This window comes from Salmo trutta, unplaced genomic scaffold (assembly GCF_901001165.1).
Source record: "Salmo trutta unplaced genomic scaffold, fSalTru1.1, whole genome shotgun sequence".
Taxonomy (NCBI): Eukaryota; Metazoa; Chordata; class Actinopteri; order Salmoniformes; family Salmonidae; genus Salmo; species Salmo trutta.
In genome coordinates, this window is record NW_021822840.1 from 5625 (window position 1) to 33483 (window position 27859).

The 27859-nt window shown below is 41.7% G+C and overlaps 1 protein-coding gene across 1 annotated transcript; it reads left to right on the top strand.

The window, feature by feature from the left end:
- Positions 1–27859, top strand: LOC115185214 (replication factor C subunit 1-like; the record flags this gene model as incomplete). Its single annotated transcript, XM_029745727.1, has 9 exons — positions 1–132; positions 2390–2533; positions 15537–15612; positions 16742–16837; positions 20341–20639; positions 22460–22603; positions 22793–23182; positions 23668–23775; positions 27695–27859. Coding segments are annotated over exons 1-9 (1425 nt in total), but the record flags the coding sequence as incomplete, so codon positions are not given.

A 27859-nucleotide genomic window follows, 5' to 3' on the forward strand; every position in this document is an offset into this window, starting at 1 on the left:
GCTTCCTCTTCTTGTCTCTTCCTCTTCCTGTCTCTGATCACACTTCGCGCCACTGAGGATTTTTAAGGAGCTGCGCTGTCAACTTGTATCATCACAATCAATCAGAAAAGTCATTTCATTGAGTTGATTATGGTAAGTCACGGCGTCTATTGCATCGATTGTCCAAATCAACAACTCATTCCCTGACCAACAACAAACAAACAAATAGTTCATTCGTATTTGGGTAGAAATGTGATGTTGTTGCAGATTTGTCAGCTAACGTTAGCCCCCCCCCCCCATGTTAGTGTTTTAGAGTAGCCATTAGCTTAGCAGTGGGAATAAGCTAATGGTGGTTACCTGTAGTTACCATGTTTTGGTTCTTTTTAGTAGGATTTCTAACTAGCTAACTAGCTATCATGCTAATGAAAACCAATGCATGTAGCTAACTAGCTGTCATGCTAATGAAAAACAATGCATGTAGCTAACTAGCTGTCATGCTAATGAAAACCAATGCATGTAGCTAACTAGCTATCATGCTAATGAAAACCAATGCTTGTAGCTAACTAGCTGTCATGCTAATGAAAACCAATGCATGTAGCTAACTGTCTATCATGCTAATGAAAACCATGCATGTAGCTAACTGTCTATCATGCTAATGAAAACCATGCATGTAGCTAACTGTCTATCATGCTAATGAAAACCATGCATGTAGCTAACTGTCTATCATGCTAATGAAAAACAATGCATGTAGCTAACTGTCTATCATGCTAATGAAAACCAATGCATGTAGCTAACTAGCTGTCATGCTAATGAAAACCAATGCATGTAGCTAACTAGCTATGCATGTCTATCATGCTAATGAAAACCAATGCATGTAGCTAACTGTCTATCATGCTAATGAAAACCAATGCATGTAGCTAACTGTCTATCATGCTAATGAAAAACAATGCATGTAGCTAACTAGCTATCATGCTAATGAAAAACAATGCATGTAGCTAACTAGCTATCATGCTAATGAAAACCAATGCATGTAGCTAACTAGCTATCATGCTAATGGAAACCAATGCATGTAGCTAACTGTCTCTGCAAGTCAGTTGTTTCCATGGCAAACATGAAAGTGACAGTGGGTTTGTCAATACTGACTACAAATTATGGCATCGAGTGGGATTTTACACGGGCAGATCATAAAGATAAATATGCGACGGTACTAGAAATAGAATCAGCAATTGATAATGCTAAAGTTGGGCTCCCGAGTGGCGTAGCGGTTTGAGGCACTGCAGACCCTGGTTCGAATCCAGGCTGCATCACATCCGGCCGTGATTGGGAGTCCCATAAGGTGGCGCACTTTTTGCCCACCGTCGTCCGGGGTAGGCCGTCATTGTAAAAAAATAAATAATAATAATTTGTTCTTAACTGACTTGCCGAAGTTAAATAAAGTGTAAATATAAAGTACATGATGGTACATGACGGTCCACCTGGTTGTGCTGCTGCTCCAGTTTCAACTGTTCTGCCTGCGGCTACGGAACCCTGACCTGTTCACCGGACGTGCTTGTTGCACCCTCGACAACTACTATGATTATTATTATGACCATGTTCTGTTATAATATCCACCCGGCACAGCCAGAAGAGGACTGGCCACCCCTCATAGCCTGGTTCCTCTCTAGGTTTCTTCCTAGGTTTTTGGCCTTTCTAGGGAGTTTTTCCTAGGGAGTTTTTCCTAGCCACCGTGCTTCTACACCTGCATTGCTTGCTGTTTGGGGTTTTAGGCTGGGTTTCTGTACAGCACTTTGAGATATCAGCTGATGTACGAAGGGCTATATAAATAAATTTGATTTGATTTGGTACCAGAACTAGATACTGTATCTGGCCACGCCACATATCACATATTTGCACCCCGTTATTTATTTATACTTTGCACTTTCCTCTACTACAAATCTACCATTCCAGTGTTTTACTTGCTATATTGTATTTACTTTGCCACCATGGCCTTTTTCACCTTTACCTCCCTTATCTCACCTCATTTGCTCACATTATATATAGACTTATTTTTTCTACTGTATTATTGATTGTATGTTGTTTTACTCCATGTGTAACTCAGTGTTGTTGTATGTTGTCGAACTGCTTTGCTTTATCTTGGCCCAGGTCGCAGTTGTAAATGAGAACTTGTTCTCCACTAGCCTACCTGGTTAAATAAAGGTGAAATAAAATAAATAAAATATCGCTCATGTGTAACTTTTCAATAAATGTCTTCAAATGTAATTTAACGACTAGGATAGATCCCAAACTACACTGTATTCCTGTATAGTGCATGACTTAGTTTGTAACCAGAGCCCTATAGTACATTTATATAGGGAATAGGGTGCCAATTAGCTACAGTGGACTAATTTACTTCCTTCCCTTCCCTTCCAAGGACATCAGACGGTTCTTTGTAACAAGCAAACCCGCAGCGCAGAAACCGTCTCAGGATGGAACCCTCAACACAGAGAAGGAGTCCACGAAGAAGAAATCCGTCTCAACAGACGAAGAAGTGAAGAAAGAGAGAACTGTCGCCAAGGTACCAAAGGTATATATTATTATATAACCAGAGTCTCTAGTCAGTGAACTGGTCGATCACCAAGGTATATATTATTATAAACCAGAGTCTCTCTAGTCAGTGAACTGGTCGATCACCAAGGTATATATTATTATATAACCAGAGTCTCTAGTCAGTGAACTGGTCGATCACCAAGGTATATATTATTATATAACCAGAGTCTCTAGTCAGTGAACTGGTCGATCACCAAGGTATATATTATTATAAACCAGAGTCTCTCTAGTCAGTGGACTGGTCGATCACCAAGGTATATATTATTATAAACCAGAGTCTCTCTAGTCAGTGAACTGGTCGATCACCAAGGTATATATTATTATATAACCAGAGTCTCTCTAGTCAGTGAACTGGTCGATCACCAAGGTATATATTATTATATAACCAGAGTCTCTAGTCAGTGAACTGGTCGATCACCAAGGTATATATTATTATAAACCAGAGTCTCTCTAGTCAGTGAACTGGTCGATCACCAAGGTATATATTATTATATAACCAGAGTCTCTAGTCAGTGAACTGGTCGATCACCAAGGTATATATTATTATATAACCAGAGTCTCTAGTCAGTGAACTGGTCGATCACCAAGGTATATATTATTATAAACCAGAGTCTCTCTAGTCAGTGGACTGGTCGATCACCAAGGTATATATTATTATAAACCAGAGTCTCTCTAGTCAGTGAACTGGTCGATCACCAAGGTATATATTATTATATAACCAGAGTCTCTCTAGTCAGTGAACTGGTCGATCACCAAGGTATATATTATTATATAACCAGAGTCTCTAGTCAGTGAACTGGTCGATCACCAAGGTATATATTATTATAAACCAGAGTCTCTCTAGTCAGTGGACTGGTCGATCACCAAGGTATATATTATTATAAACCAGAGTCTCTCTAGTCAGTGAACTGGTCGATCACCAAGGTATATATTATTATATAACCAGAGTCTCTCTAGTCAGTGAACTGGTCGATCACCAAGGTATATATTATTATATAACCAGAGTGTCTCTAGTCAGTGAACTGGTCGATCACCAAGGTATATATTATTATATAACCAGAGTCTCTAGTCAGTGAACTGGTCGATCACCAAGGTATATATTATTATAAACCAGAGTCTCTAGTCAGTGAACTGGTCGATCACCAAGGTATATATTATTATATAACCAGAGTCTCTAGTCAGTGAACTGGTCGATCACCAAGGTATATATTAATATATAACCAGAGTCTCTCTAGTCAGTGAACTGGTCGATCACCAAGGTATATATTATTATAAACCAGAGTCTCTCTAGTCAGTGAACTGGTCGATCACCAAGGTATATATTATTATAAACCAGAGTCTCTCTAGTCAGTGAACTGGTTGATCACCAAGGTATATATTATTATATAACCAGAGTCTCTAGTCAGTGGACTGGTCGATCACCAAGGTATATATTATTATATAACCAGAGTCTCTCTAGTCAGTGAACTGGTCGATCACCAAGGTATATATTATTATATAACCAGAGTCTCTCTAGTCAGTGAACTGGTCGATCACCAAGGTATATATTATTATATAACCAGAGTCTCTCTAGTCAGTGAACTGGTCGATCACCAAGGTATATATTATTATAAACCAGAGTCTCTAGTCAGTGAACTGGTCGATCACCAAGGTATATATTATTATATAACCAGAGTCTCTAGTCAGTGAACTGGTCGATCACCAAGGTATATATTATTATATAACCAGAGTCTCTAGTCAGTGAACTGGTCGATCACCAAGGTATATATTATTATATAACCAGAGTCTCTAGTCAGTGAACTGGTCGATCACCAAGGTATATATTATTATATAACCAGAGTCTCTCTAGTCAGTGAACTGGTCGATCACCAAGGTATATATTATTATATAACCAGAGTCTCTCTAGTCAGTGAACTGGTCGATCACCAAGGTATATAGTATTATATAACCAGAGTCTCTCTAGTCAGTGAACTGGTCGATCACCAAGGTATATATTATTATATAACCAGAGTCTCTCTAGTCAGTGAACTGGTCGATCACCAAGGTATATATTATTATATAACCAGAGTCTCTCTAGTCAGTGAACTGGTCGATCACCAAGGTATATATTATTATATAACCAGAGTCTCTAGTCAGTGAACTGGTCGATCACCAAGGTATATATTATTATATAACCAGAGTCTCTCTAGTCAGTGAACTGGTCGATCACCAAGGTATATATTATTATATAACCAGAGTCTCTCTAGTCAGTGAACTGGTCGATCACCAAGGTATATATTATTATATAACCAGAGTCTCTCTAGTCAGTGAACTGGTCGATCACCAAGGTATATATTATTATAAACCAGAGTCTCTCTAGTCAGTGAACTGGTCGATCACCAAGGTATATATTATTATAAACCAGAGTCTCTCTAGTCAGTGAACTGGTCGATCACCAAGGTATATATTATTATATAACCAGAGTCTCTCTAGTCAGTGAACTGGTCGATCACCAAGGTATATATTATTATATAACCAGAGTCTCTCTAGTCAGTGAACTGGTCGATCACCTAGGTATATATTATTATATAACCAGAGTCTCTCTAGTCAGTGAACTGGTCGATCACCAAGGTATATATTATTATAAACCAGAGTCTCTCTAGTCAGTGAACTGGTCGATCACCAAGGTATATATTATTATATAACCAGAGTCTCTCTAGTCAGTGAACTGGTCGATCACCAGGTATATATTATTATATAACCAGAGTCTCTCTAGTCAGTGAACTGGTCGATCACCAAGGTATATATTATTATATAACCAGAGTCTCTCTAGTCAGTGAACTGGTCGATCACCAAGGTATATATTATTATATAACCAGAGTCTCTCTAGTCAGTGAACTGGTCGATCACCAAGGTATATATTATTATATAACCAGAGTCTCTAGTCGGTGAACTGGTCGATCACCAAGGTATATATTATTATATAACCAGAGTCTCTCTAGTCAGTGAACTGGTCGATCACCAAGGTATATATTATTATATAACCAGAGTCTCTCTAGTCAGTGAACTGGTCGATCACCAAGGTATATATTATTATATAACCAGAGTCTCTCTAGTCAGTGAACTGGTCGATCACCAAGGTATATATTATTATATAACCAGAGTCTCTCTAGTCAGTGAACTGGTCGATCACCAAGGTATATATTATTATAAACCAGAGTCTCTCTAGTCAGTGAACTGGTCGATCACCAAGGTATATATTATTATAAACCAGAGTCTCTCTAGTCAGTGAACTGGTCGATCACCAAGGTATATATTATTATATAACCAGAGTCTCTCTAGTCAGTGAACTGGTCGATCACCAAGGTATATATTATTATATAACCCGAGTCTCTCTAGTCAGTGAACTGGTCGATCACCAAGGTATATATTATTATATAACCAGAGTCTCTCTAGTCAGTGAACTGGTCGATCACCAAGGTATATATTATTATATAACCAGAGTCTCTCTAGTCAGTGAACTGGTCGATCACCAAGGTATATATTATTATAAACCAGAGTCTCTCTAGTCAGTGAACTGGTCGATCACCAAGGTATATATTATTATAAACCAGAGTCTCTCTAGTCAGTGAACTGGTCGATCACCAAGGTATATATTATTATATAACCAGAGTCTCTAGTCAGTGAACTGGTCGATCACCAAGGTATATATTATTATATAACCAGAGTCTCTCTAGTCAGTGAACTGGTCGATCACCAAGGTATATATTATTATATAACCAGAGTCTCTAGTCAGTGAACTGGTCGATCACCAAGGTATATATTATTATAAACCAGAGTCTCTCTAGTCAGTGAACTGGTCGATCACCAAGGTATATATTATTATATAACCAGAGTCTCTCTAGTCAGTGAACTGGTCGATCACCAAGGTATATATTATTATATAACCAGAGTCTCTAGTCAGTGAACTGGTCGATCACCAAGGTATATATTATTATAATCCAGAGTCTCTCTAGTCAGTGAACTGGTCGATCACCAAGGTATATATTATTATAAACCAGAGTCTCTCTAGTCAGTGAACTGGTCGATCACCAAGGTATATATTATTATATAACCAGAGTCTCTCTAGTCAGTGAACTGGTCGATCACCAAGGTATATATTATTATAAACCAGAGTCTCTCTAGTCAGTGAACTGGTCGATCACCAAGGTATATATTATTATATAACCAGAGTCTCTCTAGTCAGTGAACTGGTCGATCACCAAGGTATATATTATTATATAACCAGAGTCTCTAGTCAGTGAACTGGTCGATCACCAAGGTATATATTATTATATAAACAGAGTCTCTCTAGTCAGTGAACTGGTCGATCACCAAGGTATATATTATTATAAACCAGAGTCTCTAGTCAGTGGACTGGTCGATCACCAAGGTATATATTATTATAAACCAGAGTCTCTCTAGTCAGTGAACTGGTCGATCACCAAGGTATATATTATTATAAACCAGAGTCTCTAGTCAGTGAACTGGTCGATCACCAAGGTATATATTATTATATAACCAGAGTCTCTCTAGTCAGTGAACTGGTCGATCACCAAGGTATATATTATTATAAACCAGAGTCTCTCTAGTCAGTGAACTGGTCGATCACCAAGGTATATATTATTATATAACCAGAGTCTCTCTAGTCAGTGAACTGGTCGATCACCAAGGTATATATTATTATATAACCAGAGTCTCTCTAGTCAGTGAACTGGTCGATCACCAAGGTATATATTAATATATAACCAGAGTCTCTCTAGTCAGTGAACTGGTCGATCACCAAGGTATATATTATTATAAACCAGAGTCTCTCTAGTCAGTGAACTGGTCGATCACCAAGGTATATATTATTATAAACCAGAGTCTCTCGTCAGTGAACTGGTCGATCACCAAGGTATATATTATATAACCAGAGTCTCTAGTCAGTGAACTGGTCGATCACCAAGGTATATATATTATAAACCAGAGTCTCTCTAGTCAGTGAACTGGTCGATCACCAAGGTATATATTATTATAAACCAGAGTCTCTCTAGTCAGTGAACTGGTCGATCACCAAGGTATATATTATTATAAACCAGAGTCTCTCTAGTCAGTGAACTGGTCAATCACCAAGGTATATATTATTATATAACCAGAGTCTCTCTAGTCAGTGAACTGGTCGATCACCAAGGTATATATTATTATATAACCAGAGTCTCTCTAGTCAGTGAACTTGTCGATCACCAAGGTATATATTATTATATAACCAGAGTCTCTAGTCAGTGAACTGGTCGATCACCAAGGTATATATTATTATAAACCAGAGTCTCTCTAGTCAGTGAACTGGTCGATCACCAAGGTATATATTATTATATAACCAGAGTCTCTCTAGTCAGTGAACTGGTCGATCACCAAGGTATATATTATTATATAACCAGAGTCTCTAGTCAGTGAACTGGTCGATCACCAAGGTATATATTATTATAAACCAGAGTCTCTCTAGTCAGTGAACTGGTCGATCACCAAGGTATATATTATTATAAACCAGAGTCTCTCTAGTCAGTGAACTGGTCGATCACCAAGGTATATATTATTATATAACCAGAGTCTCTCTAGTCAGTGAACTGGTCGATCACCAAGGTATATATTATTATAAACCAGAGTCTCTCTAGTCAGTGAACTGGTCGATCACCAAGGTATATATTATATAACCAGAGTCTCTCTAGTCAGTGAACTGGTCGATCACCAAGGTATATATTATTATATAACCAGAGTCTCTAGTCAGTGAACTGGTCGATCACCAAGGTATATATTATTATATAAACAGAGTCTCTCTAGTCAGTGAACTGGTCGATCACCAAGGTATATATTATTATAAACCAGAGTCTCTAGTCAGTGGACTGGTCGATCACCAAGGTATATATTATTATAAACCAGAGTCTCTCTAGTCAGTGAACTGGTCGATCACCAAGGTATATATTATTATAAACCAGAGTCTCTAGTCAGTGAACTGGTCGATCACCAAGGTATATATTATTATATAACCAGAGTCTCTCTAGTCAGTGAACTGGTCGATCACCAAGGTATATATTATTATAAACCAGAGTCTCTCTAGTCAGTGAACTGGTCGATCACCAAGGTATATATTATTATAAACCAGAGTCTCTCTAGTCAGTGAACTGGTCGATCACCAAGGTATATATTATTATATAACCAGAGTCTCTCTAGTCAGTGAACTGGTCGATCACCAAGGTATATATTATTATATAACCAGAGTCTCTAGTCAGTGAACTGGTCGATCACCAAGGTATATATTATTATATAAACAGAGTCTCTCTAGTCAGTGAACTGGTCGATCACCAAGGTATATATTATTATAAACCAGAGTCTCTAGTTAGTGGACTGGTCGATCACCAAGGTATATATTATTATAAACCAGAGTCTCTCTAGTCAGTGAACTGGTTGATCACCAAGGTATATATTATTATATAACCAGAGTCTCTAGTCAGTGAACTGGTCGATCACCAAGGTATATATTATTATATAACCAGAGTCTCTCTAGTCAGTGAACTGGTCGATCACCAAGGTATATATTATTATAAACCAGAGTCTCTCTAGTCAGTGAACTGGTCGATCACCAAGGTATATATTATTATAAACCAGAGTCTCTCTAGTCAGTGAACTGGTCGATCACCAAGGTATATATTATTATATAACCAGAGTCTCTCTAGTCAGTGAACTGGTCGATCACCAAGGTATATATTATTATATAACCAGAGTCTCTCTAGTCAGTGAACTGGTCGATCACCAAGGTATATATTATTATATAAACAGAGTCTCTCTAGTCAGTGAACTGGTCGATCACCAAGGTATATATTATTATAAACCAGAGTCTCTAGTTAGTGGACTGGTCGATCACCAAGGTATATATTATTATAAACCAGAGTCTCTCTAGTCAGTGAACTGGTTGATCACCAAGGTATATATTATTATATAACCAGAGTCTCTAGTCAGTGAACTGGTCGATCACCAAGGTATATATTATTATATAACCAGAGTCTCTCTAGTCAGTGAACTGGTCGATCACCAAGGTATATATTATTATAAACCAGAGTCTCTCTAGTCAGTGAACTGGTCGATCACCAAGGTATATATTATTATATAACCAGAGTCTCTCTAGTCAGTGAACTGGTCGATCACCAAGGTATATATTATTATATAACCAGAGTCTCTCTAGTCAGTGAACTGGTCGATCACCAAGGTATATATTATTATATAACCAGAGTCTCTCTAGTCAGTGAACTGGTCGATCACCAAGGTATATATTATTATATAACCAGAGTCTCTCTAGTCAGTGAACTGGTCGATCACCAAGGTATATATTAATATATAACCAGAGTCTCTCTAGTCAGTGAACTGGTCGATCACCAAGGTATATATTATTATAAACCAGAGTCTCTCTAGTCAGTGAACTGGTCGATCACCAAGGTATATATTATATAACCAGAGTCTCTAGTCAGTGAACTGGTCGATCACCAAGGTATATATATTATAAACCAGAGTCTCTCTAGTCAGTGAACTGGTCGATCACCAAGGTATATATTATTATAAACCAGAGTCTCTCTAGTCAGTGAACTGGTCGATCACCAAGGTATATATTATATAACCAGAGTCTCTAGTCAGTGAACTGGTCGATCACCAAGGTATATATTATTATAAACCAGAGTCTCTCTAGTCAGTGAACTGGTCAATCACCAAGGTATATATTATTATATAACCAGAGTCTCTCTAGTCAGTGAACTGGTCGATCACCAAGGTATATATTATTATATAACCAGAGTCTCTCTAGTCAGTGAACTTGTCGATCACCAAGGTATATATTATTATATAACCAGAGTCTCTAGTCAGTGAACTGGTCGATCACCAAGGTATATATTATTATAAACCAGAGTCTCTCTAGTCAGTGAACTGGTCGATCACCAAGGTATATATTATTATATAACCAGTCTCTCTCTAGTCAGTGAACTGGTCGATCACCAAGGTATATATTATTATATAACCAGAGTCTCTAGTCAGTGAACTGGTCGATCACCAAGGTATATATTATTATAAACCAGAGTCTCTCTAGTCAGTGAACTGGTCGATCACCAAGGTATATATTATTATAAACCAGAGTCTCTCTAGTCAGTGAACTGGTCGATCACCAAGGTATATATTATTATATAACCAGAGTCTCTCTAGTCAGTGAACTGGTCGATCACCAAGGTATATATTATTATAAACCAGAGTCTCTCTAGTCAGTGAACTGGTCGATCACCAAGGTATATATTATATAACCAGAGTCTCTCTAGTCAGTGAACTGGTCGATCACCAAGGTATATATTATTATATAACCAGAGTCTCTAGTCAGTGAACTGGTCGATCACCAAGGTATATATTATTATATAAACAGAGTCTCTCTAGTCAGTGAACTGGTCGATCACCAAGGTATATATTATTATAAACCAGAGTCTCTAGTCAGTGGACTGGTCGATCACCAAGGTATATATTATTATAAACCAGAGTCTCTCTAGTCAGTGAACTGGTCGATCACCAAGGTATATATTATTATAAACCAGAGTCTCTAGTCAGTGAACTGGTCGATCACCAAGGTATATATTATTATATAACCAGAGTCTCTCTAGTCAGTGAACTGGTCGATCACCAAGGTATATATTATTATAAACCAGAGTCTCTCTAGTCAGTGAACTGGTCGATCACCAAGGTATATATTATTATAAACCAGAGTCTCTCTAGTCAGTGAACTGGTCGATCACCAAGGTATATATTATTATATAACCAGAGTCTCTCTAGTCAGTGAACTGGTCGATCACCAAGGTATATATTATTATATAACCAGAGTCTCTAGTCAGTGAACTGGTCGATCACCAAGGTATATATTATTATATAAACAGAGTCTCTCTAGTCAGTGAACTGGTCGATCACCAAGGTATATATTATTATAAACCAGAGTCTCTAGTTAGTGGACTGGTCGATCACCAAGGTATATATTATTATAAACCAGAGTCTCTCTAGTCAGTGAACTGGTTGATCACCAAGGTATATATTATTATATAACCAGAGTCTCTAGTCAGTGAACTGGTCGATCACCAAGGTATATATTATTATATAACCAGAGTCTCTCTAGTCAGTGAACTGGTCGATCACCAAGGTATATATTATTATAAACCAGAGTCTCTCTAGTCAGTGAACTGGTCGATCACCAAGGTATATATTATTATAAACCAGAGTCTCTCTAGTCAGTGAACTGGTCGATCACCAAGGTATATATTATTATATAACCAGAGTCTCTCTAGTCAGTGAACTGGTCGATCACCAAGGTATATATTATTATATAACCAGAGTCTCTAGTCAGTGAACTGGTCGATCACCAAGGTATATATTATTATATAAACAGAGTCTCTCTAGTCAGTGAACTGGTCGATCACCAAGGTATATATTATTATAAACCAGAGTCTCTAGTTAGTGGACTGGTCGATCACCAAGGTATATATTATTATAAACCAGAGTCTCTCTAGTCAGTGAACTGGTTGATCACCAAGGTATATATTATTATATAACCAGAGTCTCTAGTCAGTGAACTGGTCGATCACCAAGGTATATATTATTATATAACCAGAGTCTCTCTAGTCAGTGAACTGGTCGATCACCAAGGTATATATTATTATAAACCAGAGTCTCTCTAGTCAGTGAACTGGTCGATCACCAAGGTATATATTATTATATAACCAGAGTCTCTCTAGTCAGTGAACTGGTCGATCACCAAGGTATATATTATTATATAACCAGAGTCTCTCTAGTCAGTGAACTGGGTCGATCACAAGGTATATATTAATATATAACCAGAGTCTCTCTAGTCAGTGAACTGGTCGATCACCAAGGTATATATTATTATATAACCAGAGTCTCTCTAGTCAGTGAACTGGTCGATCACCAAGGTATATATTAATATATAACCAGAGTCTCTCTAGTCAGTGAACTGGTCGATCACCAAGGTATATATTATTATATAACCAGAGTCTCTAGTCAGTGAACTGGTCGATCACCAAGGTATATATTATTATATAACCAGAGTCTCTAGTCAGTGAACTGGTCGATCACCAAGGTATATATTATTATATAACCAGAGTCTCTAGTCAGTGAACTGGTCGATCACCAAGGTATATATTATTATATAACCAGAGTCTCTCTAGTCAGTGAACTGGTCGATCACCAAGGTATATATTATTATATAACCAGAGTCTCTCTAGTCAGTGAACTGGTCGATCACCAAGGTATATATTATTATAAACCAGAGTCTCTCTAGTCAGTGAACTGGTCGATCACCAAGGTATATATTATTATAAACCAGAGTCTCTCTAGTCAGTGAACTGGTCGATCACCAAGGTATATATTATTATATAACCAGAGTCTCTAGTCAGTGAACTGGTCGATCACCAAGGTATATATTATTATAAACCAGAGTCTCTCTAGTCAGTGAACTGGTCGATCACCAAGGTGTATATTATTATATAACCAGAGTCTCTCTAGTCAGTGAACTGGTCGATCACCAAGGTATATATTATTATAAACCAGAGTCTCTCTAGTCAGTGAACTGGTCGATCACCAAGGTATATATTATTATATAACCAGAGTCTCTAGTCAGTGAACTGGTCGATCACCAAGGTATATATTATTATATAACCAGAGTCTCTAGTCAGTGAACTGGTCGATCACCAAGGTATATATTATTATAACCAGAGTCTCTCTAGTCAGTGAACTGGTCGATCACCAAGGTATATATTATTATATAACCAGAGTCTCTCTAGTCAGTGAACTGGTCGATCACCAAGGTATATATTATTATAAACCAGAGTCTCTCTAGTCAGTGAACTGGTCGATCACCAAGGTATATATTATTATATAACCAGAGTCTCTCTAGTCAGTGAACTGGTCGATCACCAAGGTATATATTATTATATAACCAGAGTCTCTCTAGTCAGTGAACTGGTCGATCACCAAGGTATATATTATTATATAACCAGAGTCTCTAGTCAGTGAACTGGTCGATCACCAAGGTATATATTATTATATAACCAGAGTCTCTAGTCAGTGAACTGGTCGATCACCAAGGTATATATTATTATATAACCAGAGTCTCTCTAGTCAGTGAACTGGTCGATCACCAAGGTATATATTATTATAAACCAGAGTCTCTAGTCAGTGAACTGGTCGATCACCAAGGTATATATTATTATATAACCAGAGTCTCTAGTCAGTGGACTGGTCGATCACCAAGGTATATATTATTATATAAACAGAGTCTCTAGTCAGTGAACTGGTCGATCACCAAGGTATATATTATTATAAACCAGAGTCTCTAGTCAGTGGACTGGTCGATCACCAAGGTATATATTATTATAAACCAGAGTCTCTCTAGTCAGTGAACTGGTCGATCACCAAGGTATATATTATTATATAACCAGAGTCTCTCTAGTCAGTGAACTGGTCGATCACCAAGGTATATATTATTATATAACCAGAGTCTCTCTAGTCAGTGAACTGGTCGATCACCAAGGTATATATTATTATAAACCAGAGTCTCTAGTCAGTGAACTGGTCGATCACCAAGGTATATATTATTATATAACCAGAGTCTCTAGTCAGTGGACTGGTCGATCACCAAGGTATATATTATTATAAACCAGAGTCTCTAGTCAGTGAACTGGTCGATCACCAAGGTATATATTATTATATAACCAGAGTCTCTCTAGTCAGTGAACTGGTCGATCACCAAGGTATATATTATTATATAACCAGAGTCTCTCTAGTCAGTGAACTGGTCGATCACCAAGGTATATATTATTATAAACCATAGTCTCTCTAGTCAGTGAACTGGTCGATCACCAAGGTATATATTATTATATAACCAGAGTCTCTCTAGTCAGTGAACTGGTCGATCACCAAGGTATATATTATTATAAACCAGAGTCTCTCTAGTCAGTGAACTGGTCGATCACCAAGGTATATATTATATAACCAGAGTCTCTAGTCAGTGAACTGGTCGATCACCAAGGTATATATTATTATAAACCAGAGTCTCTCTAGTCAGTGAACTGGTCGATCACCAAGGTATATATTATTATATAACCAGAGTCTCTCTAGTCAGTGAACTGGTCGATCACCAAGGTATATATTATTATAAACCAGAGTCTCTCTAGTCAGTGAACTGGTCGATCACCAAGGTATATATTATTATATAACCAGAGTCTCTAGTCAGTGAACTGGTCGATCACCAAGGTATATATTATTATATAACCAGAGTCTCTCTAGTCAGTGAACTGGTCGATCACCAAGGTATATATTATTATATAACCAGAGTCTCTAGTCAGTGAACTGGTCGATCACCAAGGTATATATTATTATAAACCAGAGTCTCTCTAGTCAGTGAACTGGTCGATCACCAAGGTATATATTATTATATAACCAGAGTCTCTCTAGTCAGTGAACTGTTGGTGATGATGGTTGTGAGGATGGTGATGATGACGATGATGACAATGGTGGTGATTATGATGGTGGTGGTGGTGATGATGATGATGGTGGTGATGATGACGATGGTGGTGATGATGGTGGTGGTGATGGTGGTGGTGGTGATGATGGTGGTGGTGGTGAGGATGGTGATGATGGTTGTGAGGAAGATGATGGTGGTGGTGGTGATGGTGGTGGTGATGATGGTGGTGATGATGACGATGGTGGTGATGATGGTGGTGATGGTGGTGGTGATGAGGATGGTGGTGAAGATGGTGGTGATGATGGTGATGGTGATGATGAGGATGGTGGTGATGATGAGGATGGTGGTGAGTGATGCGGATGAGGAAGATGGTGATGATGGTTGTGAGGAAGATGATGGTGATGGTGATGATGTGTTCCAGATCACCAGCCCCAAGGTGGAGAAGAAGAAGAAGGACAGTGATAAAAAGAGAAAGAAGCGTGCTGTCATTGAGTCAGGTAATAATGATGACTGCCCCCCTGGCTGCCCCCCTGGCTGCCCCCCTGGCTGCCCCCCTGGCTGCCCCTCTGACTGCCTCCCTGGCTGCCTCCCTGGCTGCCCCTCCTCTGGCTGCCCCTCCTCTGGCTGCCCCTCCTCTGGCTGCCCCTCCTCTGACTGCCCCTCCTCTGACTGCCCCCCCTCTGGCTGCCCCTCTGGCTGCCCCTGCCCCTCTGGCTGCCCCTCTGGCTGCCCCTCCTCTGGCTGCCCCTCTGGCTGCCCCTCCTCTGGCTGCCCCTCCTCTGGCTGCCCCTCCTCTGGCTGCCCCTCCTCTGGCTGCCCCTCTGGCTGCCCCTCTGACTGCCCCTCTGGCTGCCCCTCTGACTGCCCCTCTGACTGCCCCTCTGTAGGCCATTTAATGGTCATTGAATCAGGTAATAGTGATGACTGCCCCTCTGTAGTCCATTTAATGGTCATTGAGGGGCCATTTTAAGGGTCATTGTAGTTGTAAACTCTACTCTTCCGTATTCATTGAACCTGTTTTAGTTGTAAACTCAAACGGACAGAGAGCGGTGATGTCCAACGGGCCTTCCAAGAAACAAAACACTTTCTCTGGCTGTTATCAGAGAATACGGAGGTCGTCCTGCAGGTGGTTTCTGAAACAAATTACTTCTTTAAGAGTCTGTCGAGTCTAAAGTTAAGGAGGGTTTCCTCCCAAGTCTAAAGTTAAGGAGGGTTTCCTCCCAAGTCTAAAGTTAAGGAGGGTTTCCTCCCAAGTCTAAAGTTAAGGAGGGTTTCCTCCCAAGTCTAAAGTTAAGGAGGGTTTCCTCCCAAGTCTAAAGTTAAGGAGGGTTTCCTCCCAAGTCTAAAGTTAAGGAGGGTTTCCTCCCAAGGTGAAGGAGGGTTTCCTCCCAAGGTTAAAGTTAAGGAGGGTTTCCTCCAAAGGTGAAGGAGGGTTTCCTCCCAAGGTGGAGAGAGAAGGACCTGCTGTACATTCCAGCCACTAACCAGCTGTTTGTGTCTGTGGTCTCATGTCTACAACATTGATGTAATGGTTAAGTTAGTCACCTGGCTATTTTTGTTGTTGTCATCACCAAACATCCCTCCCTCCCTCCCTCCCCTCCCTCCCTCCCTCCCTCCCTCCTGTAGACTCTGAGGAGGAGGTAGTGAAGCAGAAGGCCCAGAAACAGGACCCTCCTCTTCCTCCTGCCAAGAAAGACCCGGTGCAGTACGTCTCTGAGACAGGTAAGACGGACTAGACTCCATAGCGGGAGAATACCAGGACTAAACGGGAGAATATGAATCATCCTGACAGACTCTAGTAACATGAATCAGAATATGAATCATCCTGACAGACTCTCGTAACATGAATCAGAATATGAATCATCCTGACAGACTCTAGTAACATGTATCAGAATATGAATCATCCTGACAGACTCTAGTAACATGAATCAGAATATGAATCATCCTGACAGACTCTCGTAACATGAATCAGAATATGAATCATCCTGACAGACTCTCGTAACATGAATCAGAATATGAATCATCCTGACAGACTCTAGTAACATGTATCAGAATATGAATCATCCTGACAGACTCTAGTAACATGAATCAGAATATGAATCATCCTGACAGACTCTCGTAACATGAATCAGAATATGAATCATCCTGACAGACTCTAGTAACATGTATCGGAATATGAATCATCCTGACAGACTCTAGTAACATGTATCGGAATATGAATCATCCTGACAGACTCTAGTAACATGTATCAGAATATGAATCATCCTGACAGACTCTAGTAACATGTATCGGAATATGAATCATCCTGACAGGCTCTAGTAACATGTACCAGAATATGAATCATCCTGACAGACTCTAGTAACATGTATCGGAATATGAATCATCCTGACAGACTCTAGTAACATGTATCGGAATATGAATCATCCTGACAGACTCTAGTAACATGTATCGGAATATGAATCATCCTGACAGACTCTAGTAACATGTATCGGAATATGAATCATCCTGACAGACTCTAGTAACATGTATCGGAATATGAATCATCCTGACAGACTCTAGTAACATGTATCGGAATATGAATCATCCTGACAGACTCTAGTAACATGTATCGGAATATGAATCATCCTGACAGACTCTAGTAACGTGTCGGAATATGAATCATCCTGACAGACTCTAGTAACATGTATCGGAATATGAATCATCCTGACAGACTCTAGTAACATGTATCGGAATATGAATCATCCTGACAGACTCTAGTAACATGTATCGGAATATGAATCATCCTGACAGACTCTAGTAACATGTATCAGAATATGAATCATCCTGACAGACTCTAGTAACATGTATCGGAATATGAATCATCCTGACAGACTCTAGTAACATGTATCGGAATATGAATCATCCTGACAGACTCTAGTAACATGTATCAGAATATGAATCATCCTGACAGACTCTAGTAACATGTATCAGAATATGAATCATCCTGACAGACTCTAGTAACATGTATCAGAATATGAATCATCCTGACAGACTCTAGTAACATGTATCAGAATATGAATCATCCTGACAGGCTCTAGTAACATGTATCAGAATATGAATCATCCTGACAGGCTCTAGTAACATGTATCAGAATATGAATCATCCTGACAGACTCTAGTAACATGAATCAGAATATGAATCATCCTGACAGACTCTAGTAACATGTATCAGAATATGAATCATCCTGACAGACTCTAGTAACATGTATCAGAATATGAATCATCCTGACAGACTCTAGTAACATGTATCAGAATATGAATCATACTGACAGACTCTAGTAACATGTATCAGAATATGAATCATCCTGACAGACTCTAGTAACATGTATCGGAATATGAATCATCCTGACAGACTCTAGTAACATGTATCGGAATATGAATCATCCTGACAGACTCTAGTAACATGTATCGGAATATGAATCATCCTGACAGACTCTAGTAACATGTATCGGAATATGAATCATCCTGACAGACTCTAGTAACATGTATCGGAATATGAATCATCCTGACAGACTCTAGTAACATGTATCGGAATATGAATCATCCTGACAGACTCTAGTAACATGTATCGGAATATGAATCATCCTGACAGACTCTAGTAACATGTATCGGAATATGAATCATCCTGACAGACTCTAGTAACATGTATCGGAATATGAATCATCCTGACAGACTCTAGTAACATGTATCGGAATATGAATCATCCTGACAGACTCTAGTAACATGTATCGGAATATGAATCATCCTGACAGACTCTAGTAACATGTATCGGAATATGAATCATCCTGACAGACTCTAGTAACATGTATCAGAATATGAATCATCCTGACAGACTCTAGTAACATGTATCGGAATATGAATCATCCTGACAGACTCTAGTAACATGTATCGGAATATGAATCATCCTGACAGACTCTAGTAACATGTATCGGAATATGAATCATCCTGACAGACTCTAGTAACATGTATCGGAATATGAATCATCCTGACAGACTCTAGTAACATGAATCAGAATATGAATCATCCTGACAGACTCTAGTAACATGAATCGGAATATGAATCATCCTGACAGACTCTAGTAACATGTATCGGAATATGAATCATCCTGACAGACTCTAGTAACATGTATCAGAATATGAATCATCCTGACAGACTCTAGTAACATGTATCGGAATATGAATCATCCTGACAGACTCTAGTAACATGTATCGGAATATGAATCATCCTGACAGACTCTAGTAACGTGTATCAGAATATGAATCATCCTGACAGACTCTAGTAACGTGTATCAGAATATGAATCATCCTGACAGACTCTAGTAACATGTATCAGAATATGAATCATCCTGACAGACTCTAGTAACATGTATCAGAATATGAATCATCCTGACAGACTCTAGTAACATGTATCAGAATATGAATCATCCTGACAGACTCTAGTAACATGTATCAGAATATGAATCATCCTGACAGACTCTAGTAACGTGTATCAGAATATGAATCATCCTGACAGACTCTAGTAACGTGTATCAGAATATGAATCATCCTGACAGACTCTAGTAACGTGTATCAGAATATGAATCATCCTGACAGACTCTAGTAACATGTATCGACCTCTCTATTTCTTTTCCCTTCTGTTTCCCTCTCTCTCTCTCTCCCTCCCCCTTACCTCCCTCTCTCTCTCCCTCCCCCTTACCTCCCTCTCTCTCTCCCTCCCCCTTACCTCCCTTTCTCTCTCCCTCCACCTTACCTCCCTCTCTCTCTCCTTCCTTATCTCCCTCTCGCTCTCTCTCCCCCCTCCTGACCTCCCTCTCTCCCTCCTTACCTCCCTCTCGCTCTCTCTCCCCCCTCCTGACTTCCCTCTCTCTCTCCCCCTTACCTCGCTCTCCCTCCCCCTTACCTCCCTCTCTCCCCCCCTCCTGACCTCCCGCTCTCTCTCCCTCCTCCTTACCTCCCTCTCGCTCTCTCTCCCCCTCCTGACCTTCCTCTCTCTCTCCCCCTCCTGACCTCCCGCTCTCTCTCCCTCCTCCTTACCTCCCTCCCTCTCGCTCTCTCTCCCCCCTCCTGACCTTCCGCTCTCTCTCCCCCCTCCTGACCTCCCTCTCTCCCTCCGCCTTACCCCTCCCCCCCTCTCTCCCTCTCTCCCTCCCCCCTCCTTACCTTAATCCCCCCCCTCCCCTCTCTTTAGATTCAGACAGTGATAACTTCCTGTCTCTGAAGAAGTCTGCAAAGCCCCAGGGTAATGGAGTGACCAAACCAAGGAAGGCCCGCACCGGGACCAAAGAGAGCCACAGGTCCCCCTCGAAACCCACCCCTGCGCCCGCCAAGGGGAAAGGAGGGATAAAGAAGTCTCCTTCAGCCCCCGTCACCCCTAAATCAGCGCCCCAGCAGACCAAACGCACCCCCACCTCTGTCCTGGACTACTTTGGCGGTGGGAGTGTCCAGCGCTCCGACAAGAAACTGGTAGCAAGTACCAAGAGGAAAGCTGTGAGTAAAACGCCCTGATTATTCCCCTTCATTATCTCTCTACTCTCCCTCCAGCCGTCTCAGGACCCAGGTCTAGTGTCTAGTCTGACTAGTTAACTAGTTGTTGATGAGACCCAGGTCTAGTGTCTAGTCTGACTAGTTAACTAGTTGATGAGACCCAGGTCTAGTGTCTAGTTAACTAGTTGACTAGTTGATGAGACCCAGGTCTAGTGTCTAGTTAACTAGTTGATGAGACCCAGGTCTAGTGTCTAGTCTGACTAGTTAACTAGTTGATGAGACCCAGGTCTAGTGTCTAGTTAACTAGTTGACTAGTTGATGAGACCCAGGTCTAGTGTCTAGTTAACTAGTTGACTAGTTGATGAGACCCAGGTCTAGTGTCTAGTCTGACTAGTTGACTAGTTGATGAGACCCAGGTCTAGTGTCTAGTTAACTAGTTGACTAGTTGATGAGACCCAGGTCTAGTGTCTAGTTAACTAGTTGACTAGTTGTTGTTGATGAGACCCAGGTCTAGTGTCTAGTCTGACTAGTTGTTGTTGATGAGACCCAGGTCTAGTGTCTAGTCTGACTAGTTAACTAGTTGTTGTTGATGAGACCCAGGTCTAGTGTCTAGTTAACTAGTTGACTAGTTAATGAGACCCAGGTCTAGTGTCTAGTCTGACTAGTTAACTAGTTGTTGTTGATGAGACCCAGGTCTAGTGTCTAGTCTGACTAGTTAACTAGTTGTTGTTGATGAGACCCAGGTCTAGTGTCTAGTCTGACTAGTTGACTAGTTGATGAGACCCAGGTCTAGTGTCTAGTCTGACTAGTTGTTGTTGATGAGACCCAGGTCTAGTGTCTAGTCTGACTAGTTGACTAGTTAATGAGACCCAGGTCTAGTGTCTAGTCTGACTACTAGTTAACTAGTTGTTGTTGATGAGACCCAGGTCTAGTGTCTAGTCTGACTAGTTAACTAGTTGATGAGACCCAGGTCTAGTGTCTAGTCTGACTAGTTAACTAGTTGATGAGACCCAGGTCTAGTGTCTAGTCTGACTACTAGTTAACTAGTTGTTGTTGATGAGACCCAGGTCTAGTGTCTAGTCTGACTAGTTAACTAGTTGATGAGACCCAGGTCTAGTGTCTAGTCTGACTAGTTAACTAGTTGATGAGACCCAGGTCTAGTGTCTAGTCTGACTAGTTGACTAGTTAATGAGACCCAGGTCTAGTGTCTAGTCTGACTAGTTAACTAGTTGTTGTTGATGAGACCCAGGTCTAGTGTCTAGTCTGACTAGTTAACTAGTTGTTGATGAGACCAGGTCTAGTGTCTAGTCTGACTAGTTGACTAGTTGATGAGACCCAGGTCTAGTGTCTAGTCTGACTAGTTAACTAGTTGATGAGACCCAGGTCTAGTGTCTAGTCTGACTAGTTGACTAGTTAATGAGACCCAGGTCTAGTGTCTAGTCTGACTAGTTAACTAGTTGTTGTTGATGAGACCCAGGTCTAGTGTCTAGTCTGACTAGTTAACTAGTTGTTGTTGATGAGACCCAGGTCTAGTCTGACTAGTTAACTAGTTGTTGATGAGACCAGGTCTAGTGTCTAGTCTGACTAGTTGACTAGTTGATGAGACCCAGGTCTAGTGTCTAGTCTGACTAGTTGACTAGTTAATGAGACCCAGGTCTAGTGTCTAGTCTGACTAGTTAACTAGTTGTTGTTGATGAGACCCAGGTCTAGTGTCTAGTCTGACTAGTTGACTAGTTGTTGTTGATGAGACCCAGGTCTAGTCTGACTAGTTAACTAGTTGACTAGTTGTTGACGGCTGTGTGTTGTCCCTCCGGGCCTCTCAGGACCATGATGAGTCGCTGACTGATGAGGTCATCGCCCAGCAGCTGCAGATGGACGAGGACATGGAGTTGGAGAGGCTGGTCCACGAGGACGAGGAGTTTGCCAGGACGCTGGCCATGTTGGACCAAGAACCACACGCCAAAAAGGTGAAGGATAAACACACTACAAACTCTCTCTTTCTCTCGCTGAAAGATTCAACGTGTGTGTGTATATATATATATGTGTGGTTCCATCTCTCTGTGTGTGTGTGTGTGTGTGTGTGTGTGTGTGTGTGTGTGTGTGTGTGTGTGTGTGTGTGTGTGTGTGTGTGTGTGTGTGTGTGTGTGTGTGTCCAGGCTCGTAAGGACTCTGGTGTGGATCTGGGGTCTGAGACGTCAGCCAACAAAAGCATCGCTAACTCCTCCCACAGTAGCACTACCAGCCAATCACAGTCCAATGGGCGGGACCACAACCAGGACGTGATCGGTCCGTCCCCTAAAAAGGTCCCCCCTCTTGTTAAAACCAGTTCCAAACTGGCCTTGATGAAGAGAAGGGAGGTGGAAGAGGAAGGAGGAGGGAAGACAAATCTGACTATCACAACACCCCTCTCCCCCAAAAAGGAGCCCGTCTCCCCCAAAAAGGAGTTCCTAACCCCTTCAAGCACAGACAGGAAGTCCAAGCCCAAAACAGGAAGTGTAACCATGGTGACCACACGCACGACTCTTAAAACCTCCCCCAAGAAAGAGGTGAAACTTTTTTAAATCAACAGTTATAGTTAATATAAATAACCCAAAGCTGTGTGACTATGAGTGACTGTGTGTGACTGTGTGTGACTGTGTGTGACTGTGTGTGACTGTGTGTGACTGTGTGTGACTGTGTGTGACTGTGAGTGACTGTGAGTGACTGTGTGACTGTGGGACTGACTGTGACTGTGAGTGACTGTGACTGTGTGTGACTGTGTGTGACTGTGTGTGACTGTGGGACTGTGAGTGACTGTGGGACTGTGAGTGACTGTGAGTGACTGTGAGTGACTGTGAGTGACTGTGAGTGACTGTGAGTGACTGTGAGTGACTGTGAGTGACTGAGAGTGACTGTGACTGTGAGTGACTGTGTGTGACTGAGAGTGACTGTGACTGTGAGTGACTGTGTGTGACTGTGTGTGACTGAGAGTGACTGTGACTGTGAGTGACTGTGAGTGACTGAGAGTGACTGTGACTGTGTTTGTGTCCAGAGCTCCAGTCCAGAGGATTCAGAGAAGAAGCGAGGGAACTCCTCAGCCTTCCGTAGTTTCCTGAACAGAGACGGACCCAGAGCCCTGGGATCTAAACCCATACCCACTGTAAGACAAACACACAGCCCTGGGATCTAAACCCATACCCACTGTAAGACAAACACACAGCCCTGGGATCTAAACCCATACCCACTGTAAGACAAACACACAGCCCTGGGATCTAAACCCATACCCACTGTAAGATAAACACAGAGCCCTGGGATCTAAACACATACCCACTGTAAGACAAACACACAGCCCTGGGATCTAAACCCATACCCACTGTAAGATAAACCCAGAGCCCTGGGATCTAAACCCACAGCCCTGGGATCTAAACCCATACCCACTGTAAGACAAACACACAGCCCTGGGATCTAAACCCATACCCACTGTAAGACAAACACACAGCCCTGGGATCTAAACCCATACCCACTGTAAGACAAACCCACAGCCCTGGGGTCTAAACCCAGAGCCCTGGGATCTAAACCCAGAGCCCTGGGATCTAAACCCATACCCACTGTAAGATAAACACACAGCCCTGGGATCTAAACACATACCCACTGTAAGACAAACACACAGCCCTGGGATCTAAACCCATACCCACTGTAAGATAAACCCAGAGCCCTGGGATCTAAACCCACAGCCCTGGGATCTAAACCCATACCCACTGTAAGACAAACACACAGCCCTGGGATCTAAACCCATACCCACTGTAAGACAAACACACAGCCCTGGGATCTAAACCCATACCCACTGTAAGACAAACCCACAGCCCTGGGGTCTAAACCCAGAGCCCTGGGATCTAAACCCAGAGCCCTGGGATCTAAACCCATACCCACTGTAAGATAAACACACAGCCCTGGGATCTAAACCCATACCCACTGTAAGATAAACACACAGCCCTGGGATCTAAACCCATACCCACTGTAAGACAAACACAGAGCCCTGGGATCTAAACCCATACCCACTGTAAGACAAACACACAGCCCTGGGATCTAAACCCATACCCACTGTAAGACAAACACACAGCCCTGGGATCTAAACCCATACCCACTGTAAGATAAACCCAGAGCCCTGGGATCTAAACCCACAGCCCTGGGGTCTAAACCCAGAGCCCTGGGATCTAAACCCAGAGCCCTGGGATCTAAACCCATACCCACTGTAAGATAAACACACAGCCCTGGGATCTAAACCCATACCCACTGTAAGATAAACCCAGAGCCCTGGGATCTAAACCCATACCCACTGTAAGATAAACACACAGCCCTGGGATCTAAACCCATACCCACTGTAAGACAAACACACAGCCCTGGGATCTAAACCCATACCCACTGTAAGACAAACACACAGCCCTGGGATCTAAACCCATACCCACTGTAAGACAAACACAGAGCCCTGGGATCTAAACACAGAGCCCTGGGATCTAAACCCATACCCACTGTAAGACAAACCCACAGCCCTGGGATCTAAACCCATACCCACTGTAAGACAAACCCTGGGATCTAAACCCATACCCACTGTAAGATAAACCCAGAGCCCTGGGATCTAAACACACAGCCCTGGGATCTAAACCCATACCCACTGTAAGATAAACACAGAGCCCTGGGATCTAAACCCATACCCACTGTAAGATAAACACAGAGCCCTGGGGTCTAAACACATACCCACTGTAAGACAAACACACAGCACTGGGATCTAAACCCATACCCACTGTAAGACAAACTCAGAGCCCTGGGGTCTAAACACATACCCACTGTAAGACAAACCCACAGCCCTGGGATCTAAACCCACAGCCCTGGGATCTAAACCCATACCCACTGTAAGACAAACACACAGCCCTGGGATCTAAACCCAGAGCCCTGGGGTCTAAACCCACAGCCCTGGGATCTAAACCCACAGCCCTGGGATCTAAACACATACCCACTGTAAGACAAACACACAGCCCTGGGATCTAAACCCACAGCCCTGGGGTCTAAACCCAGAGCCCTGGGGTCTAAACCCACAGCCCTGGGGTCTAAACCCACAGCCCTGGGATCTAAACCCATACCCACTGTAAGATAAACACAGAGCCCTGGGATCTAAACCCATACCCACTGTAAGATAAACACAGAGCCCTGGGATCTAAACCCATACCCACTGTAAGACAAACACACAATATCAAACAGATCGCTGAAGCAATAAAATGACACAATGTGTGTGTATAACTTGTGTGTGTGTGTGTATAACTTGTGTGTGTGTATAACCTGTGTGTGTGTGTGTATAACGTGTGTGTGTGTGTGTGTGTGTGTAACCTGTGTGTGTGTGTATAACCTGTGTGTGTGTGTGTGTATAACCTGTGTGTGTGTGTGTGTATAAATAACCTGTGTGTGTGTGTGTGTGTGTGTGTGTGTGTGTGTGTGTGTATAACCTGTGTGTGTATAACCTGTGTGTGTATAACCTGTGTGTGTATAACGTGTGTGTGTGTGTGTAACCTGTGTGTGTGTGTGTGTGTGTGTATAACCTGTGTGTGTGTATAACCTGTGTGTCTGTGTGAGTGTGTGTGTGTGTGTGTATAACCTGTGTGTGTGTAACCTGTGTGTGTGTGTATAACCTGTGTGTGTGTGTGTATAACCTGTGTGTGTGTGTGTATAACCTGTGTGTGTGTGTGTGTGTGTGTGTGTGTGTGTGTATATATAACCTGTGTGTGTGTGTGTGTGTGTGTGTGTGTGTGTGTGTGTATATATAACCTGTGTGTGTATAACCTGTGTGTGTGTGTATAACCTGTGTGTGTGTGTATAACCTGTGTGTGTGTGTATAACCTGTGTGTGTGTATAACCTGTGTGTGTGTGTGTATAACGTGTGTGTGTGTGTAACCTGTGTGTGTGTGTGTGTGTGTGTATAACCTGTGTGTGTGTGTGTATAACGTGTGTGTGTGTGTAACCTGTGTGTGTGTGTGTGTGTGTGTATAACCTGTGTGTGTGTGTGTGTATAACCTGTGTGTGTGTGTGTGTATAACCTGTGTGTGTGTGTGTATAACCTGTGTGTGCGTGTGTGTGTGTATAACCTGTGTGTGTGTGTGTGTATAACCTGTGTGTGTGTGTGTGTATAACCTGTGAGTGTGTGTGTGTGTGTGTATAACCTGTGTGTGTGTGTATAACCTGTGTGTGTGTGTGTGTGTGTGTGTGTGTGTGTGTGTGTGTGTGTGTGTGTAACCTATGTGTGTGTGTGTGTGTGTAACCTATGTGTGTGTGTGTAACCTGTGTGTGTGTGTGTATAACGTGTGTGTGTGTGTGTGTAACCTGTGTGTGTGTGTATAACCTGTGTGTGTGTGCCTGTGTGTGTGTATAACCTGTGTGTGTGTGTGTATAACCTGTGTGTGTGTGTGTATAACCTGTGTGTCTGTGTGAGTGTGTGTGTGTATAACCTGTGTGTGTGTGTGTATAACGTGTGTGTGTGTGTGTGTATAACCTGTGTGTGTGTGTATAACCTGTGTGTGTGTGTGTGTGTGTGTGTGTGTGTGTATATATAACCTGTGTGTGTGTGTGTGTGTGTATAACCTGTGTGTGTGTGTGTGTGTGTGTATAACCTGTGTGTGTGTGTTTAACCTGTGTGTGTGTGTGTGTATAACGTGTGTGTGTGTGTGTGTATAACGTGTGTGTGTGTGTGTAACCTGTGTGTGTGTGTGTATAACGTGTGTGTGTGTGTATAACCTGTGTGTGCGTGTGTGTGTGTATAACCTGTGTGTGCGTGTGTGTGTATAACCTGTGTGTGCGTGTGTGTGTATAACCTGTGTGTGTGTGTGTATAACCTGTGTGTGTGTGTATAACCTGTGTGTGTGTGTGTGTGTGTGTGTGTGTGTGTGTAACCTGTGTGTGTGTGTGTAACCTGTGTGTGTGTGTGTAACCTATGTGTGTGTGTGTAACCTGTGTGTGTGTGTAACCTGTGTGTGTGTGTGTGTGTGTGTGTATAACGTGTGTGTGTGTGTGTGTGTGTGTGTGTGTGTGAGCAGGGAGCAGAGAACTGCCTGGAGGGGTGTGTGTTTGTGATATCTGGTGTGTTGGAGAGTATGGAACGTGAGGATGCCAGGTCCCTGATCGAGCGTTACGGAGGGAAGGTGACCGGCAACGTCAGCAAGAGGACCACATACCTGGTGATGGGCAGAGACGGAGGAGCA